This window comes from Leptonotus elevatus, chromosome 1, assembly GCF_054856555.1.
Source record: "Leptonotus elevatus isolate MCC_2025b chromosome 1, RoL_Lele_1.0, whole genome shotgun sequence".
Classification (NCBI taxonomy): Eukaryota; Metazoa; Chordata; class Actinopteri; order Syngnathiformes; family Syngnathidae; genus Leptonotus; species Leptonotus elevatus.
Window position 1 is genome coordinate 12274577 of NC_141239.1, and position 22924 is coordinate 12297500.

Consider the following 22924-nt stretch of genomic DNA (forward strand, 5'->3'; position numbering starts at 1 on the left):
ATAAATAATAATTTTAATTGCCTAAAACAATTGTCTGCTTGCTAATTTATTGTTTACATTTTTTTCAAGAAAAAAAGATGACAGAATAAATAATTTATTGTTTGAATTCTTTTTTTTTGGTGTGAAAAAGGACAGAAACAATCAGAAAATGTGTTCCGCAAACACATGATTCCTTTGACCATCGCACAAAAACAAGAGGAAGCACTTGAATTGTACAATAAACCTTTAATAAATAGCTTCATTAGTTTCCCATATTTACATTGTAACCACCTCGACTTAAATGTCGCCATTACTTTTTCTTGGCTAACTTTAGGCACACAGAGAAAGAGGGGGAGGGCGGGTGGTTTCACTTCCTGTTTCGTTGTACTATGGTTCAAATGTGCAACCAGAACCACCCATACCAAGAAAAAAAAAAAAAAAAAAACACAGGTAGATGGGGGCTTCCAAAATCTGTCATAGGTCTTATTATTTTATTTTTTTTACAGTCCGTTTAGACTGAACAGTTTACACTATGTAGCTTCAAATGTACATTTTGGTCCAGTATGATAAATTAAAAAATATATATATTGGCATATAACATCCCCTTCTTGGATATAACATAAAAAATAAAAAAAAAGGTGGTCTGCATGAAACACTGGCTGGGGGCTGTAATATGGCCCACACACGGCGTGTTATCCAAACCTGCTGCACAGTCGGTTTAGAAACGTTCCATGACAAAGAAAAAGTGTACTTGAAACAAAAATGTCACTAACCAAAGTGAAATGCTTGTCGCGTGAAAGGAGATGGACGTCCCATTTTTATACCATTCCTAAAAAAACTAAATGTTTTAAAAGGCTATACATATTTATATAGATAAAAAACATTACGTCTTCAACCGGCAGAAAAAGAAAAAAAACAGAAACGCAAAGCAAAACAAAACATTGGCACAAATGTTAAACACGGTTGGCGAGTGACTTGAAATGCACTTGAAAGGTTTACAATGACACAAAAACAATAGAGGTTAGTGGCGGTGAAGAGGAAACGATGACATCTAGGAAGCCATTGTTGATCGTGTCAATTTTGTCAAATCAACATTCGAACACATCTCGAGTGAGATCACGCTTAACTTCCTCCAGAACGAGGATTCGCAACCCCAAAGCAGGCCCGGGGGGGGGGGGGGGGGGGGGGTCCATTTTGGGGGGCGTTTACAGACAGGACTGTCTATGGCAACACGTCGTGCCTTTGTGTGTTGTCAATCTTGACATGTTAAAAAGAGAACCGTGATGGAGACGTTGACAATTGAAACACAAGGAAAAACAGCAGAAAGGGGGGGGGGGGGGTGCGTGGTTAACCGGAAAAAGGCTTAAAATAGAAAGTGAAGTGGCGTAAAATAAAGACTGGATGGGATATAAAGTTGGAATTTTCAGACACCAGGTAGGAAGTTGGAGAAAGCACAAACGTGTCAGGAAACGTGAGAAACAGAAAGTGGGGAGGGGCATGAAGTGATGCAAAAAATGACAAGACCGGAAGTGGGGGCGGGTTCGACAAGGCAAAAATTTGGGGGGGGGGAAATAAATGACCACGTTTTTTTTGGGGCTCCAATGGGAGCAATAAATCCGATTACAGCGCCTTGTCAGACCGCGGTCGTCATACAGGTTACGTAATATCCATATACATCTGTACTTATTCTAGATATTTATCTTAAGTCACTTGAAGGCAACATTTGTTAAATTAAACCGTGGGGGAAACAAGCAAGTGTACAGTGTGTGTGTGTGTGTGTGTAAAGAGAACAAACAGCAAGAGTCGGGTTGCAAAATTTCCAAAGTTGGAAACAATCCATGGGAATTAAAGGGCATTTATGAACATAACTGAAGGTTGGCTCTTATTAGGAAACAAATATAATTGAGGAAATTATATTTCATCATAATAATCCCAACTAAAACAAGCAGGGGTGTATTTAATTTGATTTTCCAAATGGATTTGGTGAAGAATATTTAACTCAATGTTGGGGTTTTTGTTCTCCCCCCCCCCAAAAAACTTAATTGTTGTACAAAATCAAATAAATCAGAGTCATTATTATTAAATTGAAAAATGAGATTGATGCTTATTTCCAAAATTGCCCATCGTAAATTCCCATGGAACGCACCCCCGTTTGCAACCCTACTAAACAGTGAAGACGAAGACGACAAAGACGAAATCTCCGAGCTGATCCGAGTGGTCTCTACAGTGGTCTGCTTTCCGGGTCCTCGCTAGGTATTCCCCTCCTGACTGGCAGCATGTGACGAGTTAGGAACCGATTGGAACCCCAGCGCCGCTCCCGCTCTCGCGCTCACTCGCACTCGCACACGAGTTCCAAAAGCGGTCCGAGGTTATACGCTGCTGTCGTCCAGCAGAGGTTCTTTCCCCTCGGCCCCGCTGCCCTGCGGGCTGTGCGAGTGGCTTTGAGCCCCGTTGCTGTGCTTCTTGTAGGCGCTGGGGCGGGCTCCGGGCCCCGTGTGCTCGGGGATAAACAGCGCCACCAGCAGGGAGAGCAGCACCGAGCAGGCGCCGAATAGGAAGGGAGGGCCCGGAATGATGGCGCTCTGGAAGGAAGGAGGGAAGGTTTGGGGGGAGGAGACCACAGGAACAGGAACAGGAACAGGAAGGTGAGCCATGGGGTTGGCGACTGATTGCATGTACACCTCCAGTGCACTAGGTGGCGGCGTGGTGGCCTTGAGGCTGGTTAGCAAGCCGGTACCATGCATACAAATGACAATGTTTGGTTGGCGTGTTGATTACGAGTAGCCCGACCAAAAAGTTCTCAAGAACCCATGCTCGAAAAGACACAGGATGTCAGCCATTTTGATAAGTAGCGACCATTTTGTAGGTTATTTATATTTAGGAATATTGAGATCATTTATCCCCAGAAGCTAGTTTCACTTTGCAACTTCATCATGAGTAGACCCACAAAAAAAGTCTTTAGAGCCAATTCCCCAAAACACACAGAGTCCTCCATTATGATTTTAATATATATATATATATATATATATATTTAGTCACTGAAACTACACTCTAAAAAGAATTGTTGACCAACTTAACCGAATTGCTTCAAGTGGTAACACACGATTGAATTAAGTTCATCCAAAATGAATGTTAAGTTTAATGAACTGAAGTGATTAAACTCCATGACCTCATAATTAAATTAAACTTAATATATTAACTTGGATTAACTTAATTCAACCATGTGTTACCAACAGGATTCCTGCAAGAAAGTTACATTTGAGACCTTTTTAAGACCATTATGAGAAAAATGTTAGACCAACTTCAAGTCATAGCGAGCTGGTGCTTTCCGGCTTTGGCGTGTGACTTGAGAGGCCTTCACTTCCAAAGTCCCCAACTTTGTTTTTTTGCATACTTTGCAGGGAGCCGAGTGCCCAATGCCCGCTACCTCTTCCAACCAGCTGGAAAACTCGGTACTTTCAAGCCAAGTCTTGTTAAACTGACATTTACTCATTTTAAAGAGACACGTTGTCCACACTCCGCACTCTGACTAATTGCATAAACTCGGCGGAAACGAAAACTTGAAAGGTACGGTACGCGGTAGTGGACACACTCAGCCACCTTATTACAATGCTATATTCACACCACATCACTAGCGTTGAATAATAAATATATAATGTAGTGATTCCTAAAAAGAGATCAAGAAATTCACAATTAGTAAAACATAACTCTAAAACATTGTCTATTATATATCAAGTGTTGATTTCATCACATTTATTAATCAAATTTCTAGGGCCGTTTGTATTTTTACCAATGTCCAGTAGGGATGTAACGATATCCAAACATCACGATAAGATATTATCACGATATGAAGGTCACGATACGATAATTATCAAAATATTTGTGAGGAGGTTGGCGATACAAAAAAATTCCAATATTGTAAAAAATTATCTCATACTATAAAACACACACAATATTCTGCCTTTGTACATAACAACAATGAATATTATATATAAAAAATATATAAATATAATATATATATTGAGGTACTTAATTGCTAATGCAAGCCCACATTGAGTTCCTACACATATTCACAAGCATATTACGTTCCCCTTCATCTGACCATTAGCGTGGATTTTAAACATTGAAGCGTCGTGTGAAAATTAAACTGCACTGAAAAACTAACCACCAGAGGGTGCTAGAACTGCACAAATGGAAATCAACCCAACTTTTTTAACAATGTTCTGCTTTTATATATTGTGGCTACCATCCAACTTACTGTTTGAAAATAGACAACTTTGTTTTAAAATTCTAAGATCTAAAAACCCTTCAACATGTTGTAAATCACAAAAGCTGTTTAATAAACATGTGCTTAAAGGCATTTAAGTAGTCAAGTGCTGGAGTTTTTATTATTAAAAATTTTGACATCAACTTTTCCTTTTCTTCTGCAAATAAATATGGGCATCAAATATCGGTTATCGGCCTCCTTGACTACCGATAATCGGTATCGGCCCTGAAAAAAGCATATCGGTCTAGCTCTTATTGTGGCATTAATATCGCGATATCACAATATTGCCATTATTGTTACATCCCTAGGGTCCAAACACCCTGTACAACACACATTAAAATGAATTTAAAAAACTAAATACGTAAATTAAATAAAAGTGAAATATCTCGTGGCCATCAAAGTCACGTTCAGAATGTGTGGTTGTACAAGTTTTTTTTCAAGGCAAGTGCAAATAATTAAATTCAATACAACAGTGTGCCAGAGAAGCCTGCCCAAACTTCATTGACTACAATACAAACGCACCCTCTCAAATGCCTCACTTCGCTTTTAGTGTGGACGTTTTTCAGCATGCAGGCAGTAGAAACAACAACGCAACAGGCACTTTTTTTTTTCCCCCGGAGTGGACAGAGCCGATATAAGAATTGAAGACTTGGGTAAACTACATTTTAGATTTGGGATGAAAATATGGGTGTTTTTTTAAAACCCTGTACCAACTTGAAACAATTCAATTAGGTTGGTCAACAATTCTCTTTTTAGAGTGTAGTTTCATGCAGCAAAATTTGGTAGGCATGTATATTATGGTATAATAAGAAGAGACCCACATTAAATAACACAAGAAGTCTGCCATTTTCATTTGAAGCAGGAATTTTAGGGTATTTTTTGTGAAAATTTGTTAGGTAGCATACATCTGTGTATTTGGAAAATTCAGCCTCCTAAGGCAGTTACCATTTTGGTAAACTTGTCTAAAATGGGTAAATCAGGAAAAGTCAAGAATGTCTATCATTCCGGTTTGAAATATTAAAATTTGGGTTATTTTGGAAATTTCCTGGGGTCTTTCAGGGATGAACTTGCACCATAAGAGATTTTGCCTGGTTGCTACCAAATTTGAACCACGTATACAAAAAAGTTGGACGGCATTATAACTTCCATTTTTGCGTGTGGGCAGAGAACCCAAAAGACAAAGCCGCGTTTCGGCCATTTCCCTGGTTCCTTCAAAGTGTGTTATTTTATTTGTCTTTTCTGCTAGTGCTCACCTCATCCGTGGGGTTGGCCATATTGGGCTTGCCGCCTTTCTCCGAGGCGTCCGTGTCGGTCAGCTCCACGTGGAAAAGGTAGAAGACGAAGCCGTAGAGCGCAGGACCCAGACCGTTGCACAGACCCCGGATCCCCGTGATCATGCCCTGGACCACGCCTGAGGGACGAATACGGAAACAGGAGGACAGAGGGTCAGCGCTCTCTGCGTCCTTGCGAATAATGACTTACGGCTCACCTTGTTGGTCCGGGTCGGCATTCCGCGACACAATGGCGCTGATGGCGGGGAATGTGATGCTGGACATGGCTGCGACGGCACCAGCGGCCCAGATCATCCTGAAGCATAGGAGGATTACACCATGTCATCAGCTAACTACACACTTTATTGGATACTGCCTGCAAAATGTCCATTCATACAGCTATTGTTAACTGCGCATCCCATTTGAACTTTGTTGCTAACCAAAAAAAACAGCACCTATAAAGATAAATTCAACATGAGAACCTGAAATGCCCTCTGGTAGAAAAATGGACCGGTCTAGGCCAGGGTATATGAAAGAACTGCATCTGCTGATTTAGACAATGCCTCCCCCTGGTGGCGGAATAAGTAAGTACAACAACAATGGCAAACTGCCACTTCAAGAAAGACTAGGAAATAAACATTTTGTTGCAAAAATTATAATGCACACACATCTACCATAATTATTTTCTCAACTGCAGATGGGGGTTGGGGGGGGTTCATCTATAGGTTTGGAGACTTAAAATTAACTTACTTTTTTTTTTTACTACACTAACAGTCTATATTTCTATTACAAAGAGGGTTTAAGCTAAAGAGAATTGTATTTAAAAAAAAAATTTTTTTTCAAGGTGCTATTGCCACACGACACCAGATTCTCTAATGCTTTAAAACTCCACACTAATTCAACTTGAGACTTTTTGGTAGGTGCTGCTGTTTTTGTTTACAACAGTAAATCGTTTTACGTCAGTACAGGAACAATGCTGGTAAGATTACAATTGAGAGACATCTGTGTAAGTGTTGCTGTTTTCAGCAGTTATCGCTTTGACATCCGTGTATGAACAATACGTCTACTAACAGATCATTGCAATCAACTAATTTTTTTAAGGATCTTTGTGCAGTTTGTCACTTTTTATTTTATTTTATTTTTTTTACTCACGACTGCCACCTCTGGCCCAAAGTGTAACTGCAACATTTGTGTCTGCCTCTACTATCAGTGCTTCACTATTTTATCCAGGGCTACATATAACATTATAAATAATGTTAAGTGTTGTGTTTGCTAATTAAATGCGCTTTATGTGCTTTAAGCAGTTGTGTTACAATTAGACCTCACAGGGTAAAAACTATTTCCATTATTTCCATTTCATTCCATTACGGTTGCTATATTTGCACTTTGTTTACATTTCAATTGTGAAAAAAAAAAGCTGGCTTAAATATTGTGCTGCAATAAAAGTGCTATTATTCCGAAGCACCAATTACAAATCTATAGTTCAATAATTATTACCAGCATTTTAAAAAATATCATCACAGCAAATTTCTTTGAAATATCGTGATATAATTTTTAGGCCATATCACCCACCCCTAGTTGTTAAGTACAGTACAAAGCTGCCTTGGTAGAAAAGTATTATCTCAACTCTAGACTTAAATGTATGAGCTCACATTTGGTTAAATCAGACCTAGTATGCAACTAGTCTCTGGTCCTGCTTCACTCCGACATAAAGATAAAATCCTGTTCGATTACAGCTTCTCCTCCGTTTTTGTTTGGTGGTGTGCTGTTTGCCACTATCTTGGCACATATTGGTTCCTAGCCCCACTAATAGCTTTGAAAACCATACAAAAACAGCAGGGTGTGCTGTTGACGTTTACTGACCAGGGCTGCGAGCCGAAGCCGTACCAGGCCAGCTGGAGGATCTGGAATCCGAGGCCCAGCAGGATGGTATTTTTGTTCCCGATGGATCGCATCAGGATGCCCAGCACTAGCGTCTAGATACCACACACACACACACATACATACATACAGGGAAGGCATGAGCACACCTCTGACTTCACTCACATTAAAAACAACGACGACACAGATTACGGGCAGCACCTGAGCTAATATGGAGAGAATCCCCACTACGGCGATGAAGGCAGCAACCGTCTCCGACGAGAAGCGGATGACCTGTTGAGCGTTTGGATAGAAGAGGTTCAAAGGCGCTGTGTCGAGGTGCTTTGTTGACTTCATCTTCATCATCATTTTCATCAACAGTAGCTTCAACTATGCATCTTTGTACAGTTAGGCCACAAACATTACCTTTTGTCACACTTAAAAGGACACACAAGGCACTCGATAAACAACAAAAGAAAATAATGGGGGGATGGGGGCATTTGTGAGCGCATGCGCGTCTTCGACTGGATCAACCAGTTGATCCGACGCAATTTAAATAAACTAAGTGACTTGTAGGAGCATGGTGGAACCTCCAGTCAACGAAATGGGTAGCTGCGGCTTAAATTAACTCATTCACTGCCATTGACGCCTATAAACATCAAAAATTCATTTGCACTATTTCTATTAGTGTAACAATATTTTCCACTTTTGTTTACAAGAATATGAAAACCTAGACATTTTTTTCTTCTTTTTTTTGGGGGGGGGGGATTATAAAAAATTTGGGGCGTCAGGCGATTAAAATGTTTAATTGTAATTAATCGCATGACTTCAATAGTTAATAGTCACGATTAATCAAAAATGTTATATCTGTTCTAAATGTACAATATTTTTTTCTAGGTTTTCATACTCTTGTTAACAAAAGTGGAAAAAAAATGTTAAACTAATAGAAATAGTTCAAATGATTTGTTGGTGTCTATAGCCGTCAATGGCAGTGAATTAGTTAATTTGAGGTGGTAGGCAGTTTACAATCATTCATAGATTTTTGCTATTCACAGCTGGCAGGCTGAATATGATGCATGTATAACCACAAGAATGTTAAAATGTGTCTTGAAACATTGCCTGCACAGTAAATGGAGGTTCCATGACGCCAAAAGTGTGACCTCAAACAAATATTATTATTATTATAAAAAAAAAACAAAGAAGCCACTTAGAACAATCAGATTGCATTCACAAGTGACACTCAAGAGTCACACCCAAAGATGATGTCAATTGGGTGTCGTCGGCTCGTTACCTGTCTGAGATAGAGGAAGAAGCTCGAGTACTGGCCCGCCTCGGGGAGGTAGGAGAGAAACACTGTGATGCAGATGAGCAGCACCGTTGAGTCTTGGCCCACTTTGCGCAGAGACTGCAAAGCGATAACATCAACAATCAAGACAGCGCCTGATCATGCATGCCTACTTTGTCGGTTTACGAGCTAGCACTTTATCGCTGGCCAACATTTGGGACTCTTACCATCAAAAATAATTCATCAATGCTCTCATAAGTGATTAGTCTTTTACCACACATAAGATTACTGTTATTGAAAATGATTTTCTTAATATCATTTCTAAATAAATTATGTCTATTATACTTGTAGTTAATATTTCTAGATTAAAAAAAAAGACCTGTTTAACAGTCAATTTTTTTTGCGTCTGTACGTTTCAAAAAAGTCACATTGCAGGTCAGTCGCAAGTCACATTTTCTGATCAACAAAAAATATATATTTAAAATAAAATACGCCTATGTAACATTTGACATTTTTGTTATTATATTTTGAAAAAAATAAAGAAAGAAATTTGCCCATATAGCATTTGCTGAAAAACCGGGCCATTTAACACTTGTTTGATATCGTTTTTAAATAAAATTGGTTTATGCAAGATTATATTCACAAATTCTTTAAAAAAAATAGCCGATGTAACATTTGTAGATTTTTTGTGTGTTATTTATCTATTTTAAATTGTGCTGTTTGGCATGTGTTTATTTTTTGTTGAAATGCTTTCTTTCTTTCAATGAAAATATATTACACAACAAGAATAAGACTGAATGTTATGTTTTTACTAGAGCTGCCAAAGTTAAAGTGTTACCTAAATAATTAATCAAAAAAAATTAACACTTTAATCATGTATTAATGCAGATTAATCACACTATTAATTTTGAGCGCAGATGATCCTTCAGCTGACAAGTGATGGTTACGTTAAAGGTAGCACAGGTTGTGTTTGAGCAATAAACATAACTACTTGCATTATAGAACATACATCGCCACTCCAAATTGAATGAATTATTATTATTATTATATGATATGTAATTTTGGAGTGAGGCATTTGTGTGACAAATATTGACAAAAATAAATGAAAACACCCTTCATAGCCTGGACATAATTTGAATTCCTTGTATAAAAATTAGAGCTGTCAAACAATATATATATATTTTTTAAATCAGACTAATCACATCTTAGAATTTTGATTAATCACGATTAATCGCTTAGTAAAAAAAAAAGGCTTATTATTCACATTTGTTGCCCGCAAAATTTGAAGAGCACTGGTTATGTGTTAATTCTTTTGACATTTAATGTTATGAGGACGTCTTCAACATTTTTTGATCCACTGCACACACTCATTGACCTCCTCTTTTTCTAATCTGTTAATTACTTGCATAATTTAAAATGAAAAAAAATATGACCCCAATATTATATAATAATTTGTTCATGTCAAACTATTGGGGAATTTTGTTTTGCCCATTTTAAATTATGCAAGTAATTCCCTGATTAGAAAAAGAGGAGTGTCCAGCGGACAAGCGTGTGTAGTAGATCAAAAAAAAATGTTGGAAACGTCCTCATAACATTAAAAGACGAAAAAATTTGCGTATAACAGGTGCTCTTTAAATTTGGCGAGAATTTTGTTTGATAAAAAGCCTTTTTAATTAAGAAATTAATCGTGATTAATCAGAATTCTAAAATGTGATTAATCTGAGTAAAAATTTTAATTGTTTGACCGCTATAAAATAAACATAACTACATGCATTAAAGTTTAGCATTTAATAAATGTTTGCGTATGACATTCAGAATATTTGTTCATGTCAAAATTTTGGGGGCATTTTTTTCTATGATTAAATTATGCACATAATTAATTGGTTAGAAAAAGAGGAGGTGATGAGGATACAATTCGTTGAAGACGTCCTCATAACATTAAATGTCGAAAATATTAACACAACAGTTGCTCTTTAAATTGAAGATGATAAAAGAGTGATACACCGAATATTTGGCCACCAAAAAAGGCAAAAATGTGCATTTTCGACATTCGGCCGAAATAAAATTCAAGCCGAAAGAGGATGTTGTAGCGACGCAAGCAAAAAAAAAAAAAAAATAAATAAAAAAATAAAAGGGGGAAAAACCCACTGCAAGCAAGTGTCTGTTTGAATTAAACACCAAACACAGGAGTGAGTGTCCGCCTTTCTGGCGTTTTATGAGTACCGGCAGCTTCATTGTGCACAGAAGGAGAGGGTCGCTTGGTAAACTATGTCGAAAAAGACAGCGCTGCCGAGTACTGCACTACAGGTGAGCCACTCTTTCTCCTGCAGCGCATGAGAGCCCCTCGAGCGCTTCCACTTTTTCACTTGCATTCTGATGGCCCTGCTAAATATTTTAGCTAATGTTAGCACTATTGCTATCAACAGTTTTAAACAAGTAAACACTTTCCACTATCTCGGGGTGAATACAGATCTGTACAGGACGCCGTGTGTGACTTTGCAGTCCGTTCCCAAAGCAGATTGGCTGGTGCGAAGAAATGTATTTATTTTTAAACGGTGGTGAATATGGGCCGATTTATAATAATAAAGTAGCCTACGAATGCGTCATCCGCACCGCACGCATCCGTGCCCGCCGGTGCGAAGTACTGTACATTGACTATAAAGTGCAATTGCACCGCCAGAAAATGCTCAGTTGCTCACCCCGCGTTTGCTGTTTAATGTACCATTCGCCAACATGTCTCTGATGTCTGTGGTGTGGACGCATTTCAATTTATATTGTGTTTTGTTAAAATGCCTTTGCTAAATAGGCCTAAATATTTTATATTAATATTATAATTTTAATTAATTATAATGAATGCAATGATAAAAAAAAAAAAGCCATACATTTTTTTTCAGCGTTTCGGTTTTCGGCCAAGCATGTTTTATTTTTGGTTTCGGCCAAAAAAATTTCATTTCGGTGCATCCCTACTTTTTAATTAGGCCATTAATCGTGATTAATCAAAATTCTAAGTGTGATTAATCTGATAAAAAAAAATTATCGTTTGAAAGCTCAAGCTTTTACAATTTTTAAATACAATTGTCCCATGTACTGTAAGATTAATTTTTTTGAGGTGCTAATTTATTTTAAATAAATTGGTCCATGTAACAAGATGACATTCATTTTTTAAGTCATTACATATGTTTGTTAATTTTTGGGTTAATATTTAACCGTTCCACCTGAAAATGTAGTTCTTGAATCCTATCGCACCTCATGTATCGAGACGTATTGATTCGTGCAACGTTGACAAAACTTATTGTACCCAACAAGTTTTTTGCTGTTACTAAATAATAGGCCCATGAAAAAAAATTAAGGTAATTTTTGTTGGTCTAATACTAATTAAAAACTGCCATATATCAAGGGTGTGTGTGCAATTTGAGGTGTGTGGCCACCATTGTAATCCCTGATTAAATCTGGTTCCTTGCCCAATTTACAGTGACGCCATCAATGTTTAACAGTGTTAAATTACACATCTAGCCATCCCAAAGGTGTCATGTATTTATTTTAAAAACATGTACGCCAATTTTTTTGTTGTTGACGTGTTGAAAATTCCAGCATAGCCGGTGGGGCTGACTCACCGCAAAGGGATCGGCCTGTTCCCAAGAGATGGGCGCGCCCCAAGATGCCGGCCTCATCTTCTCGGGAAGCGACTCGGGCACGGCCACCAGTATGAAGCAGATGTCCAGCAGCGCAATGGCCGTGGCCAGTATCACCACCAGGGTGTCGCCATAGGCCACTGACAGGTAGGCGCCAATGGCCGGGCTGGTGACAAGGCTGGCCGCAAACGTGGCTGAAACCTGAGGCGGAAGAGGGTGTGTCAAAAAAAAAGTTGTTATGGAGGGAGCTGTTTGACAGCCAAAATCTTTGTTGTGGTGGTGGAAACCTGTTTGTTTAGTCTCTTGGTTTCAAGACAGCTCTTTAGGTTTTCTTCCACTCAGAATGACTCTTCATCATGAATTTGCACTTGAACGTACAGTTGTGCTCATAAATTGACATACATAAGGTACAGGTATGTAAATTTAGGTGCACTACTGTAAATGTACAAAAGCCAAACGTCGCATATGCTATAACTCGTCACCAAAATTAATACACAATACACAATAATAATTTGCAATATTTAAACAATAATTACAGTACAACACACACAATAATGAAAATGCAGTTAAATGAATAACATTCTGACAGTGAGGATTATTTTTGCACGTTGTAATCTCCTTGAATTTCCTCACCAAGCCGTACGCCGTACTCCTCTCGTGCTCCTGCGTGATGTCGGCCACGTACGCAAAGATGACAGAGAAGGTGACTGCGAAGACCCCTGACATGGAGATGACGGCAAAGTACCACCTGGAGGTGGAGGAGGAGGGAAAAGCTGGGTCAGTTCGAGATTACACATGTGCCGTCGCCAGACATCCTCATTCATTCACTCACCACGGGCTGATCTTCATCAGCGGGATGGGCGCGCACGTGAAGAAGACCGTGAGCAGCAGGAAGGACTTGCGGCCCCAAACGTCCGACAAGGCCCCGATGAGCGGAGCGCTGAGAAATGACAGAAGGCCCTGTGAAAGAGACAAATAAAAAATTACATTGTGTTATGAGCTTGAGTTTAAAAAAAATAATTCAATTTCTCTAAATTCGAGTTGAATAAAGTATTTACCATCTATCAGGGTTAAATACGTTTGCTATTGATTTTGTCTCATGTGTGTGTATTATTACTATACATATGGAATTTTGAATTAATAATTTTAAATATTTTTTATAACCCCCAAATTCTTGGTAAAACAAAATATTGAATATATAGAGATATTGAAAAAATAAAAAATAGGTGACTCCGCGGTATGTAAACCACAAGTATGCAGGGGGTCCACCGCATTAAATATTTCAGTATTTTTTTTGTCAATATTTTCTCAAGTACTTGTGTTTCCAGTTATTATTTTAGCTTATTGATGTTTTTTCAATATTCCAGTCAGACTGCACAAGTGTACTTAATGTTTGACTTGGACCACTTTAGCAAATCCCTTTTAGCAAAATGGTGATAATCCATGCGCTTGCTACAATGGTCATGATTTTCATAGTATTAACATCTTCCCTCAAGAAATCTACACAAACATGAGCTATTTTGTGCACATTTCCTACCTTGACGCCATGGATGAGGCCATTCATCAGGAATGTGTGGTGGGGGAATGTCTGGTGCAATACCTACAAAACAATAAAGAGTTAACACAATCTAAAGCAACTGGAGACCGTTGTGCAACACAAATACAACAATGATATGTAAGAAGGAAGCAAAGAGAAAAGGTGGAGGGGAAAGTGGAGTTCAAATCAATGGTGGCACAGTTCAGAGTCCACACGTAGTTACGTGTGCACATAGCTTGCTCTATCGCCGTCGCATTATTGTCTGGTGAAACTCAAGGCCAGTGGTGTGTGTGTGGATGTGCAAGGAGTTAAAAGCATTTTTTTTTTAAATATATATAAAAAAAAAAGACAACACAATAAAAATAATTAAAATAAATAAAAGTTTATGTTGTATCATGAATTAAAACCAATTTAATAATCAATTAAATGAAAATTACAAAATATAAAAACACGAAAATAACGACAATGCATTAAAATTATATGAATAAATGTTGCTAAATAAAAGGAAATGAGTATGACCACTGCTTAATGCGTTAATAAATGTGAATTAAATAAATGAAATTAATTTATTCTGAGGCATTAAAATTAATTAAAATATAATGAGCTAAAGAAAAATAAATTCTCAAGTTTTTAACAACAAAAATTATGAAACAAAAGGCACTATATTACAATAAAAATTTAAAAAACGAATACATTTAACGAAATTAAGTAAGTATGTCAACCCTGGTTGTTTAATTACATTAAACCTGCTCAGAATAGAAATGTGCCCAAAAATATCTTTAACAATAGCTGTTTTATTTGACCATTTATGACTCAAACATCTTTTAATTGACTGGATTCGGGTTCAAATTTCCCACCCTCTGTCTGCAGATGTAAAGCTGTCATGCACGTATTTTTTTATTTTTCGGCCACACGTGGCAGCAGGGATTCAAAATTCCATTTCCTGCGTTGAGTAGCTATAAGTTATGAAAAAAGACACACATACTGATTAATCCCTTGTTATAACTTAATAAAAAATAATTAAAAAAAAAAAGTTAAATACTTTACATATATAAATGACTGTACATTAGACAAATTAATGGAGAAAAACCATTAAAATTAATACCAAAAGCAAATAAAATAACAAACTAATAAATAAATACAAATGACAACAAGTTTGAGCTCGCAACAGGATGTGGTTGTGTTCTTGAAAATAGTGGAAGCTAAGAATCCCTCGTTGCCCTTGGAAGTCACATGGAGAGGAGGCTAATGACGCAAAATTTATCTCTGATTGGCTCACAAAAACCCCAAGGGAGGAGCAAGGATAACAAACAAACAGCTGCCATGTAATGCCCAAAAAAAAAAACTTCAACAAAACTTACAGCTTGTGGGATGCAGGGACGGGACAATGGAACAACCTGAACTAAGCCTCCTAACTAAGCAGGATGCTACATAGTAACAGTGAGTCAATAATTGTGCGTTCATAATCATGAGGCGGCTCAAGTTGGGTACGAGTGTGACAGTGGTTGCCATGTTATTCCAAAGACCTGACGTACTGCATTACGCATTTGCTCTGAACAATTTCCCCTCCTATTACATGGGATAAAATCAATCAGCTTCTGCCATGCTCGTCAGAAGATCTAGTTCGACTGCATTCTCTCCATTGCTGACTTCTCTTATACCTGGCAAGGAATAAGCTACAAGTAACTGTCAACTGTTTGTAAAAATGAGAAATAAAGTCACTTTCATGGAGTCTTTAAAATATCCAATAATCGGGTTTATACATGATGCCCTTTTCCATATTTCCATTTCCAGTGACGTCAGTGATGGGTCTTACCGTGAGCATGGGCGTAGTGAGCAGACCCCAGGCGAAAAACTCCAGGAAGATGACCACCACGGCGTGGTAGACGCTGGGCTCGCCAATTCCCTGAGGCTGCACGCAAAGAAGGAAATGTAGTAAACATTGAGTCTTTTTACATTCTTTTAGTAATATTTCATATTGGTTAGTATGGGGCGGGGGTCGTTGAAGGCGACTTTGATCTTTAAATAAGACAGGAGGTGCCAAGTCACTCTTACATTATTAAAAAATAATAATAATAACACATCCAGTGTAGTAAAATATCTGAGTTTATTTCAATAAAAAAGTAATGCTTATTTTTTTATTGTATTATTCATAATTAACTAAGCAATGATTCAATATACATTTTATAATGCGTATGTAAAATTATTTATTTTACTACTATTTTTGGATTTACAATAAACCAGTAAATTATAAATTGACAAACGAATATAAAAAAATAAAGTACAAGAACGAACATACATTATAGGGAAAAATATAAATACAATAAAATTGTTTAAATAATCATGTTTTTTTATTTTGCTTGATTTGTTTTCTTTTTTTTATCATTAATTAACAATATTATTTATGATTAATTAGCCACATATTTAATACAATGAATATTAAATGTACTGTATGTCCAAAATTGTGACTTTTATTAACCAACTTTTAAAATAAATAAATAAATAAATGTGACACTTTCTTTTAATAAAAAATCAATCAATCAGCATGCCCTTTTTTAATTTTATTAAATCATAATTAATTAGGCATATGGTTAATGGATTTTTTTTTTAACATATATATAAAATTTAATATTTTACTCTTCAGAGTTGGACATTCACAGTGGCCCTACCATTGGTTCAGAGCATTCAAGGTCCAATAGGATATCTTGGCTCCACATGGAGTGAACACGTCACACATCAATGAATGTCGTGCACGAGCAAGGCACAAGATGCTTCATCCAGTCCTATATAGCGGACTCGGAAATAATAGTATTGGCATGTTACTTGTTACAGGGATGTGATTTGACCAAAGTGAAATTATCTGAAAATTTAGCCGGGGGTCTGGGGGCCGCGGGCACTCAGCTAGCAGTCAACATATTGAAACCTGAAAAGTTCAAACATGCAGCATTCATTTGAGTTTGTGTCAATGATTAACCATGTTAAATATTTATGGCCATTTTTATTACGTTATAATATTTTCGAAAATTTGATTTCGATTAATTTGAAAAGTTTACCACCGACCTCAAAATTCACGACTCTGTCAGCAACTGATACAGGTTGTTGGGGTGGATCACGTCTCTCTATTACCGCTTCCGATTGTGATGTCAATAAGGGATGGAGGCCGTAAAGTTTTGGAGTTTTCGTTTGGGCACCGAAACTTCCAGCGATGGAATAATTTGTTGTTCTTGACTGGAGTTCTTTCACGTGTTTTTTGCTCTTTGCGTGACTTTCAAGAGCTTTGAAACCTCTCCCACCATAGTCAATGGTATCATGGCACCAAATGCAAAGCGCTTTCCCGGCACGATCGATCTTCCGAATAAAGTCACTGAACAAATTCGTCACAGTCTTCTTTCCGACATTTGTAGATATATCCTTCTCTAACCAGTCCCATCGAAACTTGTTTTTTACGATCTTGTCAATTTCCTTAACTCGCGGAGCATCTTTGCGTTCGATCACGGACATCTTTCTTTAAACACCCGGCAAAAACGTCTGAGAAATGAACAATGGCATACTCCTATGCCTTTATAACAAGCGCGTTTATTGGTCAACAAACAATGGCATACGCCTATGCCTTTATAACAAGCGCGTTTATTGGTCAACACGGAGACTTCAGCCAATCGCAAGATCAGTTTCATTTCAGTTACGGAAACACTCAAAAGGAATGCTGTCGAGAGACGAAATCGGATTTTTTACCACTTAAAAAATTGTAACATTTTATTTTTGGAGATAAAAAAAGCGAAATTCCGCGAATTAGCGGAAAAATCACCCTGCTGTTAGTACTTGCCGATGCCGATATCACTGTTTCAATGTTTTAATTGGGCAAAGATGCTCTGATCCGATTCGTGGATCGGGTTTCGGCCCAGACATTGGGAAAATAATTGATCTGATATCTGTGAAAATGGTCACGATCTACACCCCGGTCCACAGAGGCTTATCTTCAGGGCGCGCGTACGTTTACGTCTCCAATGACAAGGTGAAACGGGGAATGGTGGGGTAAATATTTCCCCTTTGCTACGCTGGCGCGGCCAATGTCTGTCAAAATTGCACTGGGGGAACATCAGAAGCCATTTGGCAGGAAGGCGGCCCCGGGTCGCCAGCTCGCGGAAGCCGTTTGGCAGCGAGGCGGGCCCCGCGTCACCGGCTCGCCGAAGCCGCCTCCTTGCCTCGCCGCCGTCGGGGGACCTTCGCGAGAGAGAGCGGGGACTGGCTGGTCTCACTGCTGGCCAAGGGGGGACCTCTACTCTTTCTCTCGCGAAGGTCCACCGCCGCCCGATCGGGGCCCGCCTCGCAGCTGCCGCGGAAGGACGGCTGTGTGGGAAGCGGCGACAGAGTTTGCCGAGGCGGGCGAGACAAAGAATGATGTAATTAATTATGCCTGTCGTAATGGCATTTTGTACACAAAGGTGTCATCTGAAGAGCAAAAAAGCATGTAGCCTATCAATATTTCTTTACGTGCAGACATGAAAGCCTGTGTAGACAGAAGCAAGTGGCGCAGGAGCCTTGGCCACATCGAACTCATTTTGTAAACAGAAGCGCTTGGAATCAGGCGAGCCTTGGTCACATTATGCGAAACACTAACTCTGCTTGAATGTAAGAAAATAAAAGTGTACTGTCACTTAAGTAGTGATTACATTCATTCAATATACATTCAATACATGTATTGAAAATGTTGAATGAAAATCATACTCCAATAAATGTTCAACAAATATTTCCAAGACATTAAAGAACATCTAAAACCATTTGAGTTTTATTTTTATATATTGAATATTATTGGGGGGACTAGTGCAAAGACAATTTAGTATGGATCGGATCGAACCCAAGGTATCGGTATCGAATTGGTAATGAAAAAATCGCAGCATCCCTAGTATCGGGGCCTCTCCCGATACTGGTATCGGAACAACACTAATTTGAATCGAAAGACTTATCATCGCAACAAGCCGGCTGAAACAAGACGTTGCGATGAAGCAAGAGACAAACATGACAAACGCACACTTGACTGGATATAGAGACTTGAATTTGAATTTGTACTGTACTTCTAATTCTAATGTTAAAATGTACACAAAGGCCTGTCTGTACAGTTTTTTGAAAACAGTTTGACCCTTTGTAAACAAAATGGCTTTACAAAACATATTTAAGACACTGGCAGCTATTCAACCGGCTTGCGTGCATGTCGCCATTCGCCAATGTGACAATAACGCCCCCATCCACGCACACAATGTGTGACAGCCTCCTGTCCATGGATGTTGCAGCATCCACATTAAATAATAATGGGCTGCTTTGCTATTCACTAGTGTGCGGGGTGATAATGGAGGCTTCAACAGCCGGGACAATGAGCATTATTGGAAGCGAGGGCCCCACTGGAACTGAGCCACATCATTTCAGCTGTAGTAGGCACACTCCAAGTGTATTTTCCTGCGCAAACACAAATTTGCTATCACAAAATTTGGACCAAACTTTGACATTTACTACCCGTGCAACTTCTATGGACGTTTTAGGGAAGTTGAACTAGGACCTGAACAATTTATGGGATTTCTTGTAGCAGAATAATTTTATCTTAGCTACCATGTATTACATTTATAGCAGTAAATGTAATGTAACGTGGTTTTGATTTATTTTTTCATTTGCAACTTTTACATTCGTCTTACCTTACGCCCCAAAACATTTATAGAATTTACAGCACAGTCTTACATTTTATCCTCTGAAACTTTTGTGAGATTTACAATGGGCTTATTGTGACCTGAGAAACTTTTGTGGATTTAATATTATGCTTTTGCAACTTTTAGTGTATATGTTAGTTTGCCAATAGACTAACATGTTTCATAGTATTCACAGAAGTCTTATGTAGACCCACACAATTTTTATGAGATTTATGCCAGTCTTATTTTAACCCCCACAACTTTTTCTGGGATTACAATTTTTTGTTTAGACTGTGTCATTTTTCTGGGATTTACGATACACTTATTTTAACAGGCACGACCTCTACGGCATTTCTTGCGGTGTATTTTTAACCTAAGCAACTGTTATAGGATTTATGGTAATCTAAACCACAAAACTTTTGGGTGGCTCTTTAAATTTGCAATTATTATTATAATTGTTTATCTTATTTTCAGTTTGTGGCTTGCATAATTTATAGGATTTACAATAGTCTTACTTTAACCCACACTTCTTACTGTAATCGCTGCATGTTATATATATATATATATATATATATATTTGGAGTATACAGATTGACAGTTGGAGCCACTGCTTGACTGTATAAAAACAGTCGCGTTAACAAGCCTGTTGATCTGTCTTGCTCGTGTTTAACAACACATTACATAAGCAAGCATGTCAACAAACATCTTGCTGTTCCAACAGTCTACCTGGCCACAAAATGCTTTCTGGCAACACTTGTAACAGCATAATGGCCCTCAACTGATCTTGTAATTTCAGTATGAAACCTTTTTGGAGTGATGTGGGCCAGTATGTGTATTACTGTACATAACCATAAATTTTAAGACTTGAGGAAGATATGATCATTCTAAACCAGTGATTCTCAAGCATGCAGAACCCATTTTGTGTGGGTTGCAGACCGCAAATGTTTTTGTTTTTGTACAAGGGGCCACAGCGGATAGGGACAGTGTTGAGCAGTGTCCATACAATGCACTAGGTTGCACAGTGGTGTGAGAACAGGTACACAGGAAGGCATGCTCCGTTACTGCCATATTTGCAATTGTGGCCCTCCTTTCTCACATGCAGGAAGACTACTACAGTAAGTATAGTTTGAAATCCCCCAAAAAATCTAAAATCAAACTATAGCTCGGGAAGACTAATTCAGACAAAAAATAAGTTATTAAATTGATATGAGATTTTGTGGATGTATTTATTTAAATTGATTTGTCTATATTTAGTTTAGGCTGTTACAACAGCAATTTTCTTATTAATTTGTACTTCAATTTATTTTTTATTGAGGGTCATGTAAAACCCATCAGGAGTTTTATATATTTTTACTCTTTACTTTGCTATTAAATAAAAATGACGACTTAAATATCGTTAACTCTTGCTTGTAAATGCGTTTATATTTTGCACTTTTAAATATATGAAGGACATTTTGTATGACATGAGCATGCTTTCAACGTTTAACGCACTAATGTGGACACTATCGTTTAACTTACGTGGTCTAAAGTGGGTCATTTAGCTGAAAATAGCATACGCGTTCTGATAGCCGATGTGCTTACTAAGCTAATGGCTAAAGATAATGAGCTCCGTGATGACATGATAAGTACGACGTCTCTTCGATTATATATAGTTTTGTGATTGGCAGGTTAGAAGTTTCATAAAATATCCAAGTGGTAGAGTCAAGTCGATCACGACGTGTCGCGGAACTTTACGTCAGCTGAGCTAACTAGCTTAGCTTATCGTAGGATTGGTGGTGGGCAAATTTGGGCGAGATAAACATTTACGGGGGTGGGGGCGCTTGCTTCGTGGGTGGGTGGGTGGGTGGGGGGTACCTGCAGCTAGCGTAAGCGGAAGGTTTGTTTCATTTTAAAGTGGGGAAAGCCCCGACAGTAGCAGAGTTGACGTGTTAAACCAACGGCCAACATACATCGCTAGGCCCCCGAGCTAACCGTTAGCCGCGGCTCCTCAGCGCCGGGCTAACGGTTAACATTAACCCCCTCCTAAAAAAAAACTTATACAAACGCGGTTATAACCACAGATGTTATTTAAAACAACAACAACAAATTACACTTAATTTTGGCAAGGGGCGTCCATTTCCGGAAATAAATAAATATGTAACTCACACTTCCACCATCTTTTATGATAATTTTCTTGGCTAGAAGAATGCTGCGGTTCAGCCGCTTCTTCTTCTTTTTCTCCCCCGTCATTGTTCGCTCATGTCCATCCTCGGTGGTCAGCGGGTCATCGTGGTGGCGCCTCAATAACAAAACAAGCCGAGCGATCCACAGATGTCGATGGCTAATACCATTACAACTAGTAGAAGACAGCAACGAGCTAACTGACGAGATGATTCCTCATCTCCACCACAGTGGCACCACCTCGCTTCGAGCTCTCTTCCGGAACCAAACATGGCCCCGCCCCCTGGCCATACAGTCGAGGCGAGGATTGGTCGGCATGAAGAGCCGATTTCTGATTGGCCAAGTAGAAATCAGTCGGTTCAGAGTACAGTGCAGTTCATGGCGGTTCTTTTGGGCGAGTGACGCAACGGAAATGACCCCCTCCCCCCCACCTCCACACACACACACACACACACACACACACACACACACACACACACACACACACACACACACACACACACACACACACACACACACACACACGCACGCACGCACACGCACAAAAGTGAGTTATGAGGCGTTTGTTCACTAAGGTAACATTTACGGTAGTCTTATTATAGCCTGTGCAGTTTGCTTATTGCGACATGGGGAACTTTAATACAACTTATTTTAGCCTTAGTTTTACCTGCACAATTTCATGGGATTTACAGTCCTAATTAAACAAACGCAAATTTTATGGCATTTGCAGTTATTTGTTTGATACCTGAGCAACTTTAATAGGATGTATCACTCTCCATTTAACCAGCACAACTTACATTTGGACTTAGTCATCTTAGTGTGACATAATGATAAACTTATGGACTTCTTTCAGCTTTTACTGTAACTGTACTGTACTGTACCAGCTTTCACGAGTCATATTTTTACCTGTCCATTTAAGGAGATTCACTTTAAGGAGATTTACTGTAACTTTAACACCTGCAAATCTTAAGGGGTTTACAGTACTCTATTCTGCAACCTTTATGGTTTATAGTTTATAGTCTATTTTATTTTTACACCTGAAACCTTACAGGACTTGTAGTTACGGACAGTAGTCTTATTGGGAGGAGCAACTTTTAAAATATTTCTTGTAGCCTTATATTAATCTTCACAATGTTTATAGGATTTAGTGTAATACTCAACCTGTGTCATTTTCATAAGATTTCCAGCAGCCTTAAACTTCTACAACTTTTATGGAATCTACGGATACTCTTAGTTCAACCTGCACAATTTATGTAAG

The 22924-nt window shown here is 38.4% G+C and overlaps 1 protein-coding gene and 1 long non-coding RNA gene across 3 annotated transcripts in view; one reads left to right on the plus strand and one right to left on the minus strand.

Moving 5' to 3' along the window:
• Positions 1-205: 205 nt before the first annotated feature.
• slc71a1-2 (solute carrier family 71 member 1-2) lies at positions 206-21939 on the minus strand. Its single transcript, XM_086074930.1, has 12 exons — positions 21652-21939; positions 15648-15743; positions 13832-13894; positions 13127-13254; positions 12928-13042; positions 12277-12495; positions 8669-8782; positions 7600-7671; positions 7381-7493; positions 5736-5833; positions 5500-5657; positions 206-2561 (listed from the first exon to the last, which is right to left on the minus strand). Exons 1-12 carry the CDS (start codon positions 21733-21735, stop codon positions 2349-2351), a joined length of 1473 nt encoding a protein of 490 aa, XP_085931056.1. The 5' UTR covers positions 21736-21939; the 3' UTR covers positions 206-2348.
• LOC147180916 (uncharacterized) overlaps positions 21621-22924 on the plus strand; it is an 8161-nt gene continuing 6857 nt past the window's right edge. For both annotated transcript variants that reach the window (XR_015094722.1, XR_015094719.1), the window contains exon 1: positions 21621-22060. This is a non-coding gene — a long non-coding RNA (uncharacterized LOC147180916). The remainder of the gene's footprint in view (positions 22061-22924) is intronic.